The 16,145-nt window shown below is 48.8% G+C and overlaps 1 protein-coding gene across 1 annotated transcript; it reads left to right on the top strand.

Annotated features, from left to right (window-relative positions):
- Positions 1-4,615: 4,615 nt before the first annotated feature.
- Positions 4,616-7,987, top strand: NFKBIA (NFKB inhibitor alpha). The gene is made up of 6 exons (XM_052659724.1): positions 4,616-4,936; positions 5,573-5,681; positions 6,010-6,220; positions 6,610-6,698; positions 6,821-7,081; positions 7,438-7,987. The coding sequence occupies exons 1-6, from the start codon at positions 4,710-4,712 to the stop codon at positions 7,483-7,485; spliced, it is 945 nt and encodes a 314-aa protein (XP_052515684.1). The 5' UTR covers positions 4,616-4,709; the 3' UTR covers positions 7,486-7,987.
- The last annotated feature ends 8,158 nt before the right edge of the window (positions 7,988-16,145 follow it).

The raw sequence follows: 16,145 nt of genomic DNA, 5'->3' as shown, positions 1-16,145 counted from the left end.
AGGGAGACACTCCACTCTCAGCCCCTGGTTATAGTTACACAGAAGAGGAGAACCCTGATGTTGCCAAGGGAGGCGAAGGCAGGTGCCTTGCCCCAAAGTACCCAAAGTATCATCATACCTTGACTGAAAAAGAGGTTATAAACTCAGGGCCTGCAGGCTCGATTTAGTCAAAGGATGCAGAAATGCATTTTGCTTGTTTTTTTTTTACAACGCTTTAAGATTTGAGATTTTTCACATTAAAATCCATTTTCTGATTTTTCTTGTTTTCTTTAACGATGGCATGTCAGTGCTGAACTTCAAGCGCTGCTTGGCAAAAATTATCTGAGCTGAGTGAGAGAGACACTCTCGGTCAGAGATGTCACCATTCCCTCTCACGTGGCCAGCTTCATGCATTTGCAAAAATTGCCTGGGCCCTACTGGAAAGTACGGGAAGGAGTTTAGGACCCTTTCAAACCTTGAGTCCCATTAAACTGCAGGATTTATAGCTAAAGAAACCTCTGAAGGCTTTGACAGTCTTATTTTCAGGTCACTGTGAAAGTTTTGACAGCTGTTTTTCAATGGAGAATGCTCCAGAGCGTGGGAGCCCCAGGTTCTGAGAGGGATGGACAGAAATGGTTGCTAACCACCACAGGAGGAAAGAAGACTGGGATTCGAGGCAGAATATAAATTCAGAATTTCACAGTAGGGCATCCATCAGCAGCCTGCCTGTCTTGCTTGCCCTCCAGGGCTCTTGTCATAGCTCTTCCCTCTTCCAGCCTAGCGGCAGGGAGCCGTGGACAGCCTTCTTCAGGAGCTTGGTTTGCTGGAGCTAAAACAAGTTTTCGCCACTGACACAGGACACCCTGCCCATGCTGTTAAGAAAAGTCAAATATGCTGGACCACCTGGTTGAACGTATAGAAAAATCTCTACGCTGCCAGGCCACTGGACACTTCAGGCAGGAGGTTCAGTCCACACTGTGCATGCCCCACCCAGGAAGAGCACATGAAGTGCCTGCAGCCCATCCCCAGGCCTCAGTGGTGTTCCTTTTCCCATGGGAGTGGCTCCTGCTGCCAGTGAAGCAAGCAAGCATCACTGGGCATCCTGTCCATGACGCTTGCTTCTCCAGGGCTGCTCGTGAGCCACTTCAAGGCTAACTTATTCTTTTGCCTTTTATATTAAAAAAAAAAAAGAAAAGAAAAGAAAGGAATTCCCTGACAGTCCAGTGATTAGGACTTCACTGCTGGGGCCCAGGTCCAATTGGAGAGGTGCTGCTGCTGTTGCTAAGTCGCGTCAGTCATGTCCGACTCTGTGCAACCCCACAGATGGCAGCCCACCAGGCTCCTCCGTCCCTGGGATTCTCTAGGCAAGAACACTGGAGTGGGTCGCCAGTGCCTTCTCCATTGGAGAGGTGGGGACAGAACTAAGATCCCACAAGCTGCCTGCCACAGCCAAAAAAAAAGGCTTTAACATGACTTTAAGAGGTTTAAACATCTTTAAAATGGTCAAGATTAGCTAAAATGCTTCACAGTGAGGTAGGGAGGACTCTTAAGTGTATAAAGTTCTTTCTAAACCAAAAGTCAGTTTTGCTGTCTTCTGCTCCATCTGTTGCTGTTTTCTGACTTCCCCAGTATGTTCTCTGTCACCCAAACTGTAATGTTTGCTGATCTAAACCCTTTAGAGCATATGACAGAGAGAAAACCTTTTGGATCACATTACCCACAACTGTCTCCCTGGTTGCAGGAAAACAAAAGGTACCTCCTTGGGAATCCCCACTAGAGGGACAGGTCATCAAAGCTCAGCACCTCCCAAAAGTTCCAAGTTCAGTTCAGTTGCTCAGTCATGTCCAACTCTTTGCAACCCCATGGACTGCAGCATGCCAGGCCTCCCTGTCCATCACCAACTCCCGGAGTTTACTCAAACTCGTGTCCATTGAGTCTGTGATGCCATCCAATCATCTCATCCTCTGCCATCCCCTTCTCCTCCTGCCTTCAATCTTTCCCAGCATCATGGTCTTTTCAAAAGTTCCAAGGTGCCATGACAAATCACTGACTACCTAGGCCTGAATCTTACCACTAGGTGTCACACTAAACAATCAGAAATAAAGACCCCCCCCCCAGTTGCCCAAGGCTACAGCAGCAACAGCTGCAGAAAACCATCACAGGAGGTGCAAAGAAACATATTCCTGAAAGACTCTGGACTTATGCATAGTTTTTTTCAATGGTTATTTTCAAACCTGCAGCTGACAATTGTCTTCTAAAGTACCTTTGTAAGTGGGGCAGTCAGAGTTTGCTATTTCTGTACCTTTTAAATGTATTTTTTATATATGAAAATCCCCAGATGGGAGAACATCTACTCTCTATTTTACCTAACAATTGGAGTAGAAAATACTTTGCATATCTTTCAAATTATAGTGTATTCAGTCTCATTTTCACAAGGTGTTTTCAAAAGTGTTAATATCATGACTGGTTTTTGGCTAAACAGGTTGGGATAGAAATTTGATAAACTGCCATAGAATGTCCAGGTAAATTTATCTGCATCTGTTTCTTTTTAGGAAAGTGGGGACAATAGTTCCTTACTTACAAGATTAGTTCTGAGAACTAACAATGTATAGCAGAAAGTGCTGGAGCCCTTCAAAAATTTATACCATGATATTTCTAAGAGCCATGGTCACCCTTAAGCAAAGATACACGAGCATTTGTGATCAAATAATACAATTTTTAATCTGGAGAAAAATCTAAACAGCATTAAACCCAATCTTATTATAAAAGCAGGTATCCCATAGCAAAGTCAGCTAATCTCTCCAACTAATATGCAGGTACTTAGACGTAAAGCTGGGAACTGAGGTCTCCTAGAGCCTCCATTGCACCTCTCCTAATACTTATGTATTTGTGTATCACAGGCCTGCAGAGGACTCTATCCCTGACAAGTTTTCATTTTAATATATGACCATTACTACCCCGACAGTTTTACTTCTTGATTTTACTTTTTTCTCCCCCTCATATTTTGTCTCTCACTCCCATTGACCCAGATTCCCTACATTCAGATACTGGGGGTAGGGGAATGGAAAGAGGAGATGAGCAACGGAGGCTTGGTTAGTACATGGTCAGTTAAGCTGAAGATGATTGCAATAATCACCAGAAATCTCTGCAAAACTACAGAGGCTTCCTGGGACCTATTCTGAAGAACTCTGACCCAAGTTTCTTTATTTTGCTTGGACCAATTCTAGAAATAGATGAATGCATACCTCTCATTGACTAGGAGGTGGGGGTGGGGCAGAGAGCCTAGGTTCTATTTCTGCAGGTGAGAGGAGGGTGGTGAGCCTGGAGTGGCTACCCATATGGCAAGCATGGGTCCCATGTATGTCTCTCCCAGGCAGGAGAGCAAGGAGCCAGCAGAGGCAGGATGAAGGGCACCATGGGCTGCCTTGAGCCTCCTGCACTATGCCTGGCAGCTAATTTCTTAGCCATCCATAAGGCCTCATCTTGGATAAGGCACTACTCTACCCATTCTTCAGCCACCTTCCCCAAATGCTTCTGCAAAGTCACCCAGCAGAGGACCCAGAAGTATGCTCAGGGTCTGTTCCCTGCAGCAGAACAGTGCAGAGCAGGGAACCCGACCTCCATAATTATTTCCTTACTTCAAGGGATTTACAGCCTCTGCTACAAAGACTCACACCTTGCTTTCCTTGAAAAATACCATGGTTGTTTTCACCGTTTTCCTGCATACAGGACAGAGTGCTTGCCTCTTCTCCAGTCAACAGGATTGCTAATCCCAAGGAAATGATTTGACGGTTCCCCAGTGGCAACCCACTCCAGTGTTCTTGCCTGGAGAATCCCAGGGATGGGGGAGCCTGGTGTGCTGTTGTCTCTGGGGTCGCACTGAGTCGGACACAACTGAAGCGACTTAGCAGCAGCAGTAGCAGCAATCATTTAGGCTTTTAATGCCAAAAGCTTTAGAAACTTCTACCCGGGGGTCGGGCGGTGGGGGTGGGAGTGGAGAGTGGGCTGGGGCTGGCTATTCAGCCGGTGCCTACAATGCTAAGAGCCTGGTACTGGCAGGAAGGCAGAGGCAGCCACCTTCCACCGACCAGTGCGTCCTCCCCGCAGAGAGCTTTGGGGAAGTGAATCCCTACACCCGGCCAACATTTCCACTCGCGTTTTCAAAAGATTTTTAAAAAAACCGGAAAAGACCTGCAGGTCGGTAAACCCCAGTGAAGAACCAGCCTGCAGGCCTGCGTCTTTGGGATCTCAGCAGCTGACGACCCTAAATCAAATCGATCAAATCGGGAAAACCCAGGGAAAGAGAGCTTCTTGCAGAGGGCCAGGATTACTGCGTGCAGGTTGCAGGGAAGTACCCGGGGAGGGGGCCCGGTCAGGAGGACTTTCCAGCCACTCAGCGTTCATCAAAAAGTTCCCTGTACATGACCCCAGTGGCTCATCACAGGGAGTTTCTCTGATGAACCCGGGCGCGGGGTTTAGGCTTCTTTTTCCCCCTAGCAGAGGACGAGGCCAGTTCTCTTTTCTGGTCTGACTGGCTTGGAAATTCCCCGCGCCTGACCCCGCCCCGGAGAAATCCCCTGCCAGCGTTTATAGGGCGCCGCGGCGGCGCTGCCGAGCCCAAACAGTCCTAGCCCGTCGTCCCGCCCGCCCGCGACTCCGAGAGCAGCCAGAGCGCAGCGCAGCCCGCGGCCCGTGCACCTGGGGAGCAGCGCCCGAGCCTTCACCGCGCCATGTTCCAGCCTGCCGAGCCCGGCCAAGATTGGGCCATGGAGGGCCCCCGGGACGCGCTCAAGAAGGAGAGGCTGCTGGACGACCGCCACGACAGCGGCCTGGACTCCATGAAGGACGAGGAGTATGAGCAGATGGTGAAGGAGCTGCGAGAGATCCGCCTCGAGCCGCAGGAGGCGCCGCGCGGCGCCGAGCCCTGGAAACAGCAGCTCACCGAGGACGGAGACTCGTAAGTGTCGCGGGCCCGGGTGGCAGGGCCGGGTAGAGGCGCTGGGCCTGCAGCCCCAGGCGCGGGGCCCGCGCAGCGGCCGCGCTCCGGGGTTCGTGCACCGACCCCGAGGCTGTGCAAAGGTGCACGGCTGCCTGCGGGGCCGGGTGATGGCGGGGACGGGGGCCGGAGCGGGGGGGCGGGGCGGGGGTCGGCGCTGGTTTCCGGGGCCGTGGTCCCGCGGCTCTGCGTTGCAGCCGCGCGCACCCCCCGCACGCACACCCCCGTGCGGGTCCCCTCGGCCGGAGGCGGGGCGGCGGCGGGGACGCGAAGTCCCCGCTTGCATAAGGGGGGGGGCGGGAGTTTCTGCCCCGCTGGCGGGCGCCGCGCGGCCGGGAGGGGAAGTACAGGGCGTTCCGGCCCGGCGAGAGGGCGGGGCGGTCTGGCCGGCGCCCGCCGCCGAGCGCGGGGGGGCGGGGGGCCGGAAAGTCCCTGGGCGCCTGCCAGGAACACTCAGCTCATAATAACCTCGCGGAAAACACCGCGGCCTCGGCCTCCAGAAACCCCGGCCTTGCGCAATCCCCCGCGGGCCGCGCCTCCCCGGGCCCCACGCAGTGCACTCACCAGCCTTGGGGGTTTTCCCTCTCTTCCCCTCAGGTTCCTGCACTTGGCCATCATCCATGAAGAGAAGGCGCTCACCATGGAAGTGGTCCGCCAAGTGAAGGGAGACCTGGCCTTCCTCAACTTCCAGAACAACCTGCAGCAGGTACTGCTCTCCCGCCGCGTACCTCTCTCTCCCGCTCCGACCCCGAGATAAAACCGGGTCTTGCACATGATTTCTAGATTAACAAAGGTTTGGTCATTATCTGCCCTGATTTTTTACACCTGTGTCAGCCAGTATTCTAGAACACAAAATTCCATTGATTTGGGGAGGCCTTTATGAAGCCCATCTGGGGCCTCTGGTATTTTGCCTTGCCCCTGGTATGCGCCTGGGAAAAGCAGCACCCACAACCAAGATATCTCTGGGGTTCAAGGGAACACAGATGGTGGGTTGGATCCATGGCTTATCCTTTCTGTCCCTCTTCTGTTTGTAGACGCCACTCCACTTGGCTGTGATCACTAACCAGCCAGAAATTGCTGAGGCACTTCTGGAAGCTGGCTGTGATCCTGAGCTCCGAGACTTTCGAGGAAATACCCCCCTACACCTTGCCTGTGAGCAGGGCTGCCTGGCCAGTGTGGGAGTCCTGACTCAGCCCCGGGGAACCCAGCAGCTCCACTCCATTCTGCAGGCCACCAACTACAATGGTACGTCTGGCTGTCCTGCCCATCAGAGGGCAGGTGAGGTGGACACGGGGGGGAGGCAGGCTGACTTGAGGCCAAGCAAGGCCTAAGCTCTCAACATGTGAAAGATGGAGAAAACATGTATAAAGGCCTAGTTGATGCCTTTCTAAAGTCCATTCAGAACCCAGATTCTGAGCTCTTCAAATTAAGAATGTATCCTTCAAAAGAATAGGGATATATGTATACCTATGGCTGATCCATGATGATGTATGGCAGAAACCGATACAATATTGTAATTATCCTTCAATTGAAAATAATAAATTAAGAAAAAAAAAGAACAGGTGAAAGCTTCTGCTTGAGAAATGAGTGTTGAAACAAGTAGTTATAATGCTGTCTTACTTTTGGTCTTCTAGGCCACACGTGTCTGCACTTGGCCTCTATTCATGGCTACCTGGGCATCGTAGAGCTGTTGGTGTCCTTGGGCGCTGATGTCAACGCTCAGGTCAGTGCCTTACACCTTCAGATGGGGTACATCAGGTCACCCTGGTCCTCAATACGAGGGCTTTGCTGCAAGCAGAACTTCCAAACTCAGCCATAAGCATCTTGAATTCCTTATGGTTCCAGGAGCCCTGCAATGGCCGAACTGCCCTCCATCTGGCAGTGGACCTGCAGAATCCCGACCTGGTGTCACTCCTGTTGAAGTGTGGGGCTGATGTCAACAGAGTCACCTACCAGGGCTACTCCCCGTACCAGCTCACGTGGGGCCGCCCCAGCACCCGGATACAGCAGCAGCTGGGCCAGCTGACCTTAGAGAACCTTCAGACACTGCCAGAGAGCGAGGATGAGGAGAGCTATGACACCGAATCAGAGTTCACAGAGGACGAGGTGAGTCCCAATTAACTTGTTCATGGCTTTGCAAAAAGAAAGGAGAGAGGCCATTCTCCCTCCCCCTTCTAAGGCTCCTGGAGTTCCTCCTTATCCTGAGGGTCTCAATGTAATGAGCCTCTCAAGCTTGAGTATGTGTAAGCAGAATCCCAAAAGCATGTCTTTTTTTTTTTGGCTCTTGTTGAAGGAGGATCCTTAAAGGAAAACTCCCTCAGCCCAGGAAATTCATTTACATTCAGTGTATAGAGAATGGAGTCCAAGAATACTTGAGTTATTTCCAGTAACAGCCCACCCCATCATCCTAGCACCCTCGGCAAAGCCCTGCGAGTTTAACATGGCTTTTTTTCTCTTTTTAGCTTCCCTACGATGACTGTGTGCTTGGAGGCCAGCGTCTGACGTTATGAGCTTCAGAAAGAAGCTAAAAGAACATGGACTTGTATATTTGTACAAAAAGAGAGTTTTATTTTTCTAAAAAAAAAGAAAAGAAAAAAAATGGGAGGGAGGTACTTACAGCCACACTGCCTGGTCTGGAACATTTTACTCTGGATTAACCCTCAGTTTGTCATTTTCGTGAACTCTGGAAGAGGGGGCAAGAAAAATCATTGGAATTCAGAGAAAACCTCTTTTAAATATCACCTTTGGTGGGGTTTCAGGGGGAAGGTTATTCAGAATTTGATGAAAGGACTCTTATTTATTATGCTTATTGGTTGAATCACCATGGGTTCTGTGGCTGCGCCAGTTGAGTGACGTGTAACCATCAGGTGTGTTGTTAAACTGGTCGGGGGGGTGGAGTTAAAAGTCACTACCTGTCAAGGTATGTGTTCCCCTCCTGTAAATAGTGCACATAGTGTATTTTGTCGGTAATTATTTTGGTACTTTTAAGATGTATATTTATTAAACAGATTTTTACAAACAGAGTTATCCTGATCATTTTCATTGGGCTGCTGTGGGTCTCCTACACTGAGAGTCATTCAGTCCCCAGGCGGAGGCGGAGGTGGAGAGCATGTGGGAGAACTCACCACAGCCACGGAACCCTCTCACAGAGCAGCTTCTCACACTGTTGACACCAGCCTCCCAGCTGGGCTTTGCAGGCAGCCCCGGCCCAGTGCGTGGGAGGGAGGCTGTTGTAAGGTGATAGGAAACATCAGTCTCAGGCTTGGGCCGGGCAGGCTGTTTGGCCTACAGCTGGAAGGCTCTTCATTGCCGCCTGCTTTTATCTTCTTGGTTTAAGCTATTCCGAGACCTTACTTCAGCTTTAGGAAATTATTTTGGCCAAGAGTAGTATGTGGAGTTTACATTTTCTAGCGCTGCGAAAGATCTGTATGAGAAGTTCCTGAGGATGGGGGCTTAGGAATAGGACAGTGCTAACGTATGTTAGCAGGTGCCCACCTCTGGGCCTTTGTTTCCTTGCTTACAAACTGGACCATCTGAAGATTGCACAAGGCTATCTGCGCAAAAACCATAACAGAGTGCCAGGCACCTAGTGCTGAAGAAAAAACGCAAGCCGTTGCACAACATCCTGTATTTCACACGGGAAGGAATAAGTCCACAGAGAATGTCCTGTTTGGGGTCACCTTTCAGGACACACAGGTGGTTAACTTAGTTAATGCACTCTTGTCTTCAGTGATTAACAGCTTTTAAGCACCATCTACCTGCAAATCAGCCTATTGTACTGTTAGCTGCAGGATAAAATTGACAAAGTCTGGGTCTTTTCATCAGTTCAATCTGATTCTCCTCAATGATTCTACAGAAGATTCCACAAGAAATCAGTAACTTGTGAAGTTTAGGTTTAGATGCTATCAAAGTTTTTATCCCTAAAATGCATCTCTTGCCTAGACAGAAAGAGGAGTAAAGGAAAATTTATAGCATTGCAGAAAATGCAGAATGGTGTATCAATACAACTCATGTATTTTGGCTTATGCCTAAGAGGACATTATTCTTCCCTTATGTTGTCCTCTTCTGGACCCATAAATGATGTCACAGTCAAGTGAATATGATAATTATCTTCTTAGACCAAAAAGGGGCCAGTACCTCCTGAATCTTTCATATGTAAAGAGTATTGCTGTAGACTGGACCATGTGATCAAAGCCGGCTCTATACCCCTCCTGCAGCCTCACTCGTCTAGAGCTGAGCACTGTGGTGGCCCCTCTACCTGTCTCATCTCTCAGGTGCTACAGGGCCCTCGCTGAAACTCCTTGTCCCTCTTAGAGCACCTGAACACAGGTGTTACATGATCTAACACATGAATGTCAGGTTCAGCCCTCCACTGACACACATAAGCGGTCAGAAGGGTGAGGGGAGGGACATCCACCTCCAATCTCAAAGAACAAAGGTTGGAAACTGGCTCCCAATTTTGGAATGATTCCCTTAGCGGGTCTCAGTCAGATGTGCCTCTTTGCCCCTCGTGGTTGAGTGTACAAGTCACTCCAGTTCTACACTAGAGGGTTGGAGAGATGGGACAAACAGACGTGGCCCACCTGTCCTCAGGCTCCTTGGGGACAAGCTTATGTGTAGAGGCATGACCTTCCAGGCTCACAGCACAGAAGGGCCTCTTCTGACCCAGTTGGGCCCAGCCTTCCACCTTCTTGGCTTCATTCAATCTTTCTGCTTTTCTGGACCGTAATCTCCAAAGTGGATTCCATTGTCTGTATAAACCTGGAAGTAGCTGGCCTCAGTTTCTTTCCTCTCTGGATCATCTTCCTGTTCCTCCATCTCCTTTCTTTTTTTAACCTACCCTACCTTCATACAACTGGTTGGTGGCTGGAGCCTGGAGTTCCCGAAATAAAAACTTTAGAACTGAAACATTCTAATCCATGGAAAATCTTCCTTAGACTTTCTCCCTTGCAAATTTCTAAGCACACGAGAACCCAAGTTTTCAAAGAAAACAGTTCAACAGACTGGCAGCCTTCTATGTGCTCTGATTTTCCTCAAGGAGCCAAAGGTCCTGTCAAGACAGGTAGAAGCATAGGAGCCTTGGGGAGAAGGGAAGTGGTATAAGAGAGAAATAAAAATCATGTCAGCAACTTCCTTGAATTTAGTTCCTTGATTCCTTTCGCCTGCCTCATCCTCAGGATAAGTCATTTCCAGAAGGAAGGGTTTTTCTTTAAAGATGGGACAAACTCCAGTCTGAGCAATTTGAAGACTTTCCTTCACGTGGGGCCTAGAGATGTCAAGGCCGGGTGCCGGGGGTCATTTGCATTGAAACTTCATTTGCTACTGGAAGTGATTAAATGCTTACAGTTAGAACTGAGTCAGTGAGATGTACTTGCTTCGCCCCCTCTCCTCCCGATTTTCATCAACTCGCCCTAGGTAAAGTTGAAGTTTCATTTGGCAAGAAAGGTCAGAGTGGAACTACAGTCAGAAACATACCCAAGAAGCACTCTCCAACCTCTGGGACCTGGACTAGAATATCCCACTTCATTTCCCCATTTGAAGGGAGTATCACAGAAACTGAAACTGGATGACCCATGTGTGTTTCCCTCCTAGAGGGAATGCATGACGAAGCATTATTATTCTCCAGGCCCTGTGCTAGGTGCGAGAGACACAAAAATGGCCTCTGCCTCAAAGAGCTCCTTGCTCAGGTGGAAAGATAGTACATAGAAGAGAGGATGACAGGATGAGGCACAGAATGTGATGTGAACTCAGATCAGTGGCCCCCAGGGCAGAATGTGGCAGGAGAGGCGGACCAAGAGATTACACCCTAGTTAGCTATCTGCTCCCCAGGCCAGAACTATCCTCTTATATCCCAAGTGACCAGTAGGCCCCTCTCAACAAGTACAGGAAACAAAGCTGTGCTCAGAACAAAACTAACTTCTGGGATGGGATTAAAGCAAGCTTCCACAGCACGCTGTACTGTTCATTTTTGCATTTCTGTGAGCTCTGAGATTCCAGAGCTGAGCCTGAAAGCAATGGAATGAATGACAAATGATGTGCGTGCCTTAGTCGGTTGTTGTTCAGTCGCTCAGTCGTGTCCAACTCTTTGTGAACCCGTGAACTACAGCACGCCAGGCTTCCTGGTCCTTCATCTCCCAGAGCTTGCTCAAACTCATGTCCATTGAGGCGGCGATGCCACCCAATCATCTCATCCTCTGTTGCCCCTTTCCCTAATCTAGCATTTCTCAAACTCAGCATGCACTCGAATGTACACCTGTGTGCCCTGGAGATCTTGTTGAAGCACAGTTTCTATTTCATTTGGTCCCAGGCTGGCCTGACACTTGCATTTCTAACAAGTCCCCAGACAAGGCCTGTGCTGCTGGCCTGGGGACCACACTCTGAGGAACATTCTGAATACACTGTTATGTTGGTTATTTATTAAAGCCAGCATTCTCGGCCATCCCCCTGGGTACCACTGACAAACCTGGACAAGCGTTTCTGCAGCTGCTCCTGAGGATGATCTAGCATCCGGCAATGTGAGTCTTTTGCAAAGAAGGGCTGGATCCTGAGGGCTGACATTAAAATAGGGGCCAAGGTGAAAAAACCTGCCATCGAACCAGGTAAGTGTATTAATAATAAGGAAAGCAGCTGATACAATGAAAGGCCAAAAGTGTGATCACCTGAGGTCTAAGAAAAGGACAAAAGCATGAAGGAAATGCACTTGGTGAATAATTCACTAATTAAGAAGAAGAACATGAAAGTCGCTCAGTTGTGTATGACTCTTTGCAACCCTGTACACATGTACACATGGACTGTATAGTCCATGGAATTCTCTAGGCCAGAATATTGGAGTGGGTAGCCTTTCCCTTCTCCAGGGGATCTTCCCAACCCAGGGATCGAACCCAGGTCTCCAGCATTGCAGGCAGATTCTTTACCAGCTGAGCCACAAAGGAAGCCCAAGAAGAAGCAAAGCTGGCTTTAAAAGAAGGTTATTTGTCCCTTTCATGAGGTTGCTGCAGTGTGTTGGGAGGGGCCCTGACCAGGCCTCCTTCGAGAAGATGGAACGAGGGGTTGGCTTCCCTATGACAAAGTCCCTACAATATCCTTATCAGAATATGAGACACCTTAACAAGAAAAAAATCAAAGGAACAAAAAATTAGAAAAAAGGCACATGAGAAGCCTTAACAAGTACTGACTACAATGCATCAGGGAAGACCTTAAAGAATCACTTCCCCTTAAATGTTGCCAGCATTTCATGTTTCCTAATTTCAGAAATTCACTGAATATAGTCCATATGGAAAACATTCAGCCATTTGAAGATAAATTTTTGGAAAGCTTTTAAGTTGCTATAGTTTCATTTTGTACCCTCTTCCCCCTGCAGTGGAAGCTCAGAGTTCTAACCAGTGGACCACCAGGAAGTCCCTAAATTTACTTTTATGTATTCAGTATTACACATGTACATAGTACTTGCTCTATGCCAGACATTATTCTAAGTGGTTTATAAATATTAAGTCCTGGGATCCTCAAACTACTCTGTGAGGTAGGTACTATTATTATTTTCATATTTTTTGTAAAGGAAGCTAAGGCACAGCCATGTTAAGAAACTCAGCTCAGGTCACACAGACAGTAAATGGAAGCTCCAGGCCTGGGTGGGCTCTGGGTTCACATTCCCAGCTTGTGGTATAAAGCAGCTCCCAACATGCATAGAGATTCCTATTAACTAAATGACTTCAGGTCATCAATTCTGATTTTATTTCTTACACCTTTGCTACTTTTGTCCTTTCAAAATTGGATAAATATTACTTAAGGATGGTTTGAACTTCGATGGGCTGCTTAATGAAAGATTATCTGATAAAAACTCCATAATAATGCAGAGCATACAAGATAGATGTAAGACCTTGGGAAACCTCAGTAAACCAGACAATCGCATGGGACTGAGGCAGATTTGGACCCGAATCCTAATTCATCTCCTCTGGATGTTCAGTATTAAGTTTCATATGATTCTAAATAAAAGGAAATGAGGCATGTGTCTCCTTCCAGGAGTTTCCAGTTGTGTGATCTATGTTTGTTCCTGACTGAAGCCAGGTCTACCCAAAGTCACGACATTAGACATTTTGGTCAGACATTTAACAACTTTGCAGTATTTTAATGTTCATCTCCAGGGGAACCCAAAACAAACAAGCAAATGCAACTTCCAAAGACCAGTGAATGATCTTCTTTCAGGTGAAATGCTCTACTGTTGATTCAGTTTTATGCTGGTTTTTAAAGTTCTCCTTTGAACGACTTTCCCACCTCCATCCTTAAGAGGCAGCTGTCCAGGCAGCACATTGCCACATGGCACGTCACACGGGGCCTAGCCAGTGGGGTAGCTCAGGCTCCAAAAACCTTTATGTGTATTTGCAATTAACTCAGTTGCTCTCTTCCACAAAACACTGAGTAAACCTCTGGCTTGGTGAGGTCTAAACTACAGAAATGTAAATATCATGTAATTAACAAGTCATATGGAATAGAAAGCTGTCACCTCTTTGAGGCTAGAACTAGGACTCTCCCACCAGCAGATTCACCGGGGAAGGGTCTTTATGGGGTGTATGCAGCACTGTGTGTGCAGCATTTCCCAAGGCATGCAGCAACAGTGTCCCCAGGGAACTTCTGAACTTGGCTCTCTACCCGTGTTCCCACCGCACCCTGAGCGGGGAGAGGCAAGGACATATATATCTCAATGAGAATTTCAAATGTGGCTTAAAACAGGTCTTTCCATTCAGGAGCTTGACTAGGACTGGGGCAACTTCCTGATATAGCAGTTTGGGGTTGAAAACAGCAAGGTGAGGATTTCGAGGTGAGGGTTTTGAAGTATCTCCAGCATGCACTATCTGTTGATACTTCCTGTTAAAGAGCTGATGGGTCTTTCAGGAAATTTCTGTAATTTAACAACCAAGTTTATTTGTCTGGGCAAGAGTGTCCTGGAATAGCAAACTTCTCTCAATGAACAGTAGAAGAATAAAGTCATGTTAATGTAGACAGTAAACTAGGGGCAGCCTCCACTGATTAGCCATTAGGCCTAGAGGTCCTGAGGAATACAAGGACATGTGACAGGCACATTTTGATAAATTAAAAAGACTAAAAATCCAGGACATGAATCTATGAGCAATGACGGGTGAGTGTTAGGGGTGGGCCAATAGGGAGCTTACAGAGGAGATGTACCCAGGGAGCCCAGAGGAAGTGGAGGGGGATCAAACAACAAGTTTTACATGCTCCATCACTTTACCCATAATCGACAAGTCTTAGATACAATCACAAATCCCCACTACAAAGTACCCATGTAATCCAGCTGCTGCTGACTAATAATAATAGATATAATGTCTCAATATGCCAGGCATTTTATATACGTGATCACTACAGGGAGGAGGGTGACTGCAGAATTATTATCCCGATTTTGTAGATGAGGAAACTGAGGTTCAGCGTTTAGTAACTAGTCAGGTGATGCAACCAAGAAGAGGGGCAGTGCTGGGACCCAAACTTCACCCCTTCTGCCTCCAAAGCTCTTTCTCATCAGGCTGGTCCAGGGGCCTCCTCATCTGCTGGGCACTTGAAGATCCTCAACCACTGGCATTGCCCACTGCTGCTGCTGTTTACTCTCAAGTAGCTCCGCCGGCCACGTAAACCCCTATTAACTCAGAGAAGTTACTTGTTACTAGTACTTTTATTTTAGAGAATTTCCTTATCAGAAAAGTTGGAAAGGTACCTCCTAGCAGTGTTTGAAAAGTAACTGACAGAGTGCGTAGGAGACTCACCCAGAACTGTGGACACAGTCTTGGCAGGCCAGGCTTCAGTGTGGGAGGCCTCCAGCTGCCAGGGAAGCTCCAGACACCGGATCCAGCTCAAGGGCTGTCCCTGGAGGATTCTTGAGAGCAAATGGCAGGCACCCACCAGCGAAGGAGAGAGAAAGCTCTGCCTTCTCCAAGCCTGCTGGGAAACCCTGTCCAAAGCAATTTATGATTAAGTTTAGAACACATTTCCAGCTGATTTGGGGTAGGACATGGGTACAGTGACAAAACGCTTGTGAAGCTCCAAGGAAGGGGGCTTCAAGGATCACTTTTCAAAGGACCAGCAGATACCACCTTTGGTGGCTGTCAGCTCAGAGGCCACCCCCAGCATGACTGCCCAGCCGTTTGAGGTTCAGAGCAGCCTGGATCCCACCCTGGGTCTATACCATCGCGCGACCCTGGGTTAGTGCTGAACCTCTATGCTTCTGTTTCTCATTGTAAACCGGGGCAATGCAGCTGCCTCAAAGAGTTGCTATGATGCTGAACCATCACGAATGGTGTCCGTAAAGCTTTGGAAAAGTGCCCCATACGTAGCAAGGGCTCAGGAGCTGCCAGCTCCTGCTATTAGGATTACTTACATCAGCAGCATTGAAAGGCATCTGACAACCCTTCCTAGGGCAGGGCGTCCCCTCCAAGCAGCACCCTCCTTCCTCCGCCTCTCAGGGTCACCCAGGACCTGAGGAACCAGATCCTCTAAAGACAAACTGGGGTATCCAGTCTTCCCTCGTGCCCTTCCTGACCTTGTCCCTTGCCCCAGGGCTCCACCCTCACCCAGCCCGTCTCATCCTCGGGACATGGTCCCCTGATGGGGAGAGGAGCCCATTCAGTGCAGACCCGACCCACAAAAGCTGCCATAGGGCTGGACTAGGAGACACCTTGAATGAGGTGCCTGACCCGAGGTGGGAAACTAAAGGTTCTTGCGGGCGCAGGCCTGGCTGTGAGCTGGAGGCTCCTGATTTCCATCAACCTCATGGAGCCGTGGAAAGCGACATCTCTGCTCCCGTGGTCATTAGCGGGCCAGGCTGCCAGCTGCTCGGGGCTTGAGCACAACCTGCCTATAGAGTGTGAGGAATACCCCTCTCCTGGGGCCTTGCCAGGAGCCCATATGAGGGGCGGCAGCTGACCGGGCACACCCTCAGGCTGTCCCAGTCCCCACCCTGCCTCACTGAGAGGAAAGTGACTTTTATTATGACAACCCTTCCTTTCCCTCTACCAACCCACTTGTGGCAAAGGTAAGAAAGAGGAAACCCTTGCTCCTGTAGCAGCATCAACTGTGTTTGTGAAAATGAAGGAGGGAGGGGGTCTTTGTACTCACAAAGACACTTCCACATGCGATCAAGTAGAAGAGGAAAAAAGACACCTTACAG

This window comes from Budorcas taxicolor, chromosome 21 (assembly GCF_023091745.1).
Source record: "Budorcas taxicolor isolate Tak-1 chromosome 21, Takin1.1, whole genome shotgun sequence".
In the NCBI taxonomy this organism is placed as follows: Eukaryota; Metazoa; Chordata; class Mammalia; order Artiodactyla; family Bovidae; genus Budorcas; species Budorcas taxicolor.
The sequence above is the reverse complement of the archived record's forward strand: the minus strand, read 5'-3'. Positions and strand labels throughout refer to the sequence as shown.

Bases quoted from the DNA above. Each gene is read 5' to 3' on its own strand.
- NFKBIA (XM_052659724.1), top strand. From the start codon at position 4,710: ATGTTCCAGCCTGCCGAGCCCGGCCAAGATTGGGCCATGGAGGGCCCC. The intron at 6,221-6,609 runs GTACGTCTGGCT...TTGGTCTTCTAG, and splicing joins GCAGGCCACCAACTACAATG to GCCACACGTGTCTGCACTTG. The intron at 7,082-7,437 runs GTGAGTCCCAAT...TTCTCTTTTTAG, and splicing joins CAGAGTTCACAGAGGACGAG to CTTCCCTACGATGACTGTGT.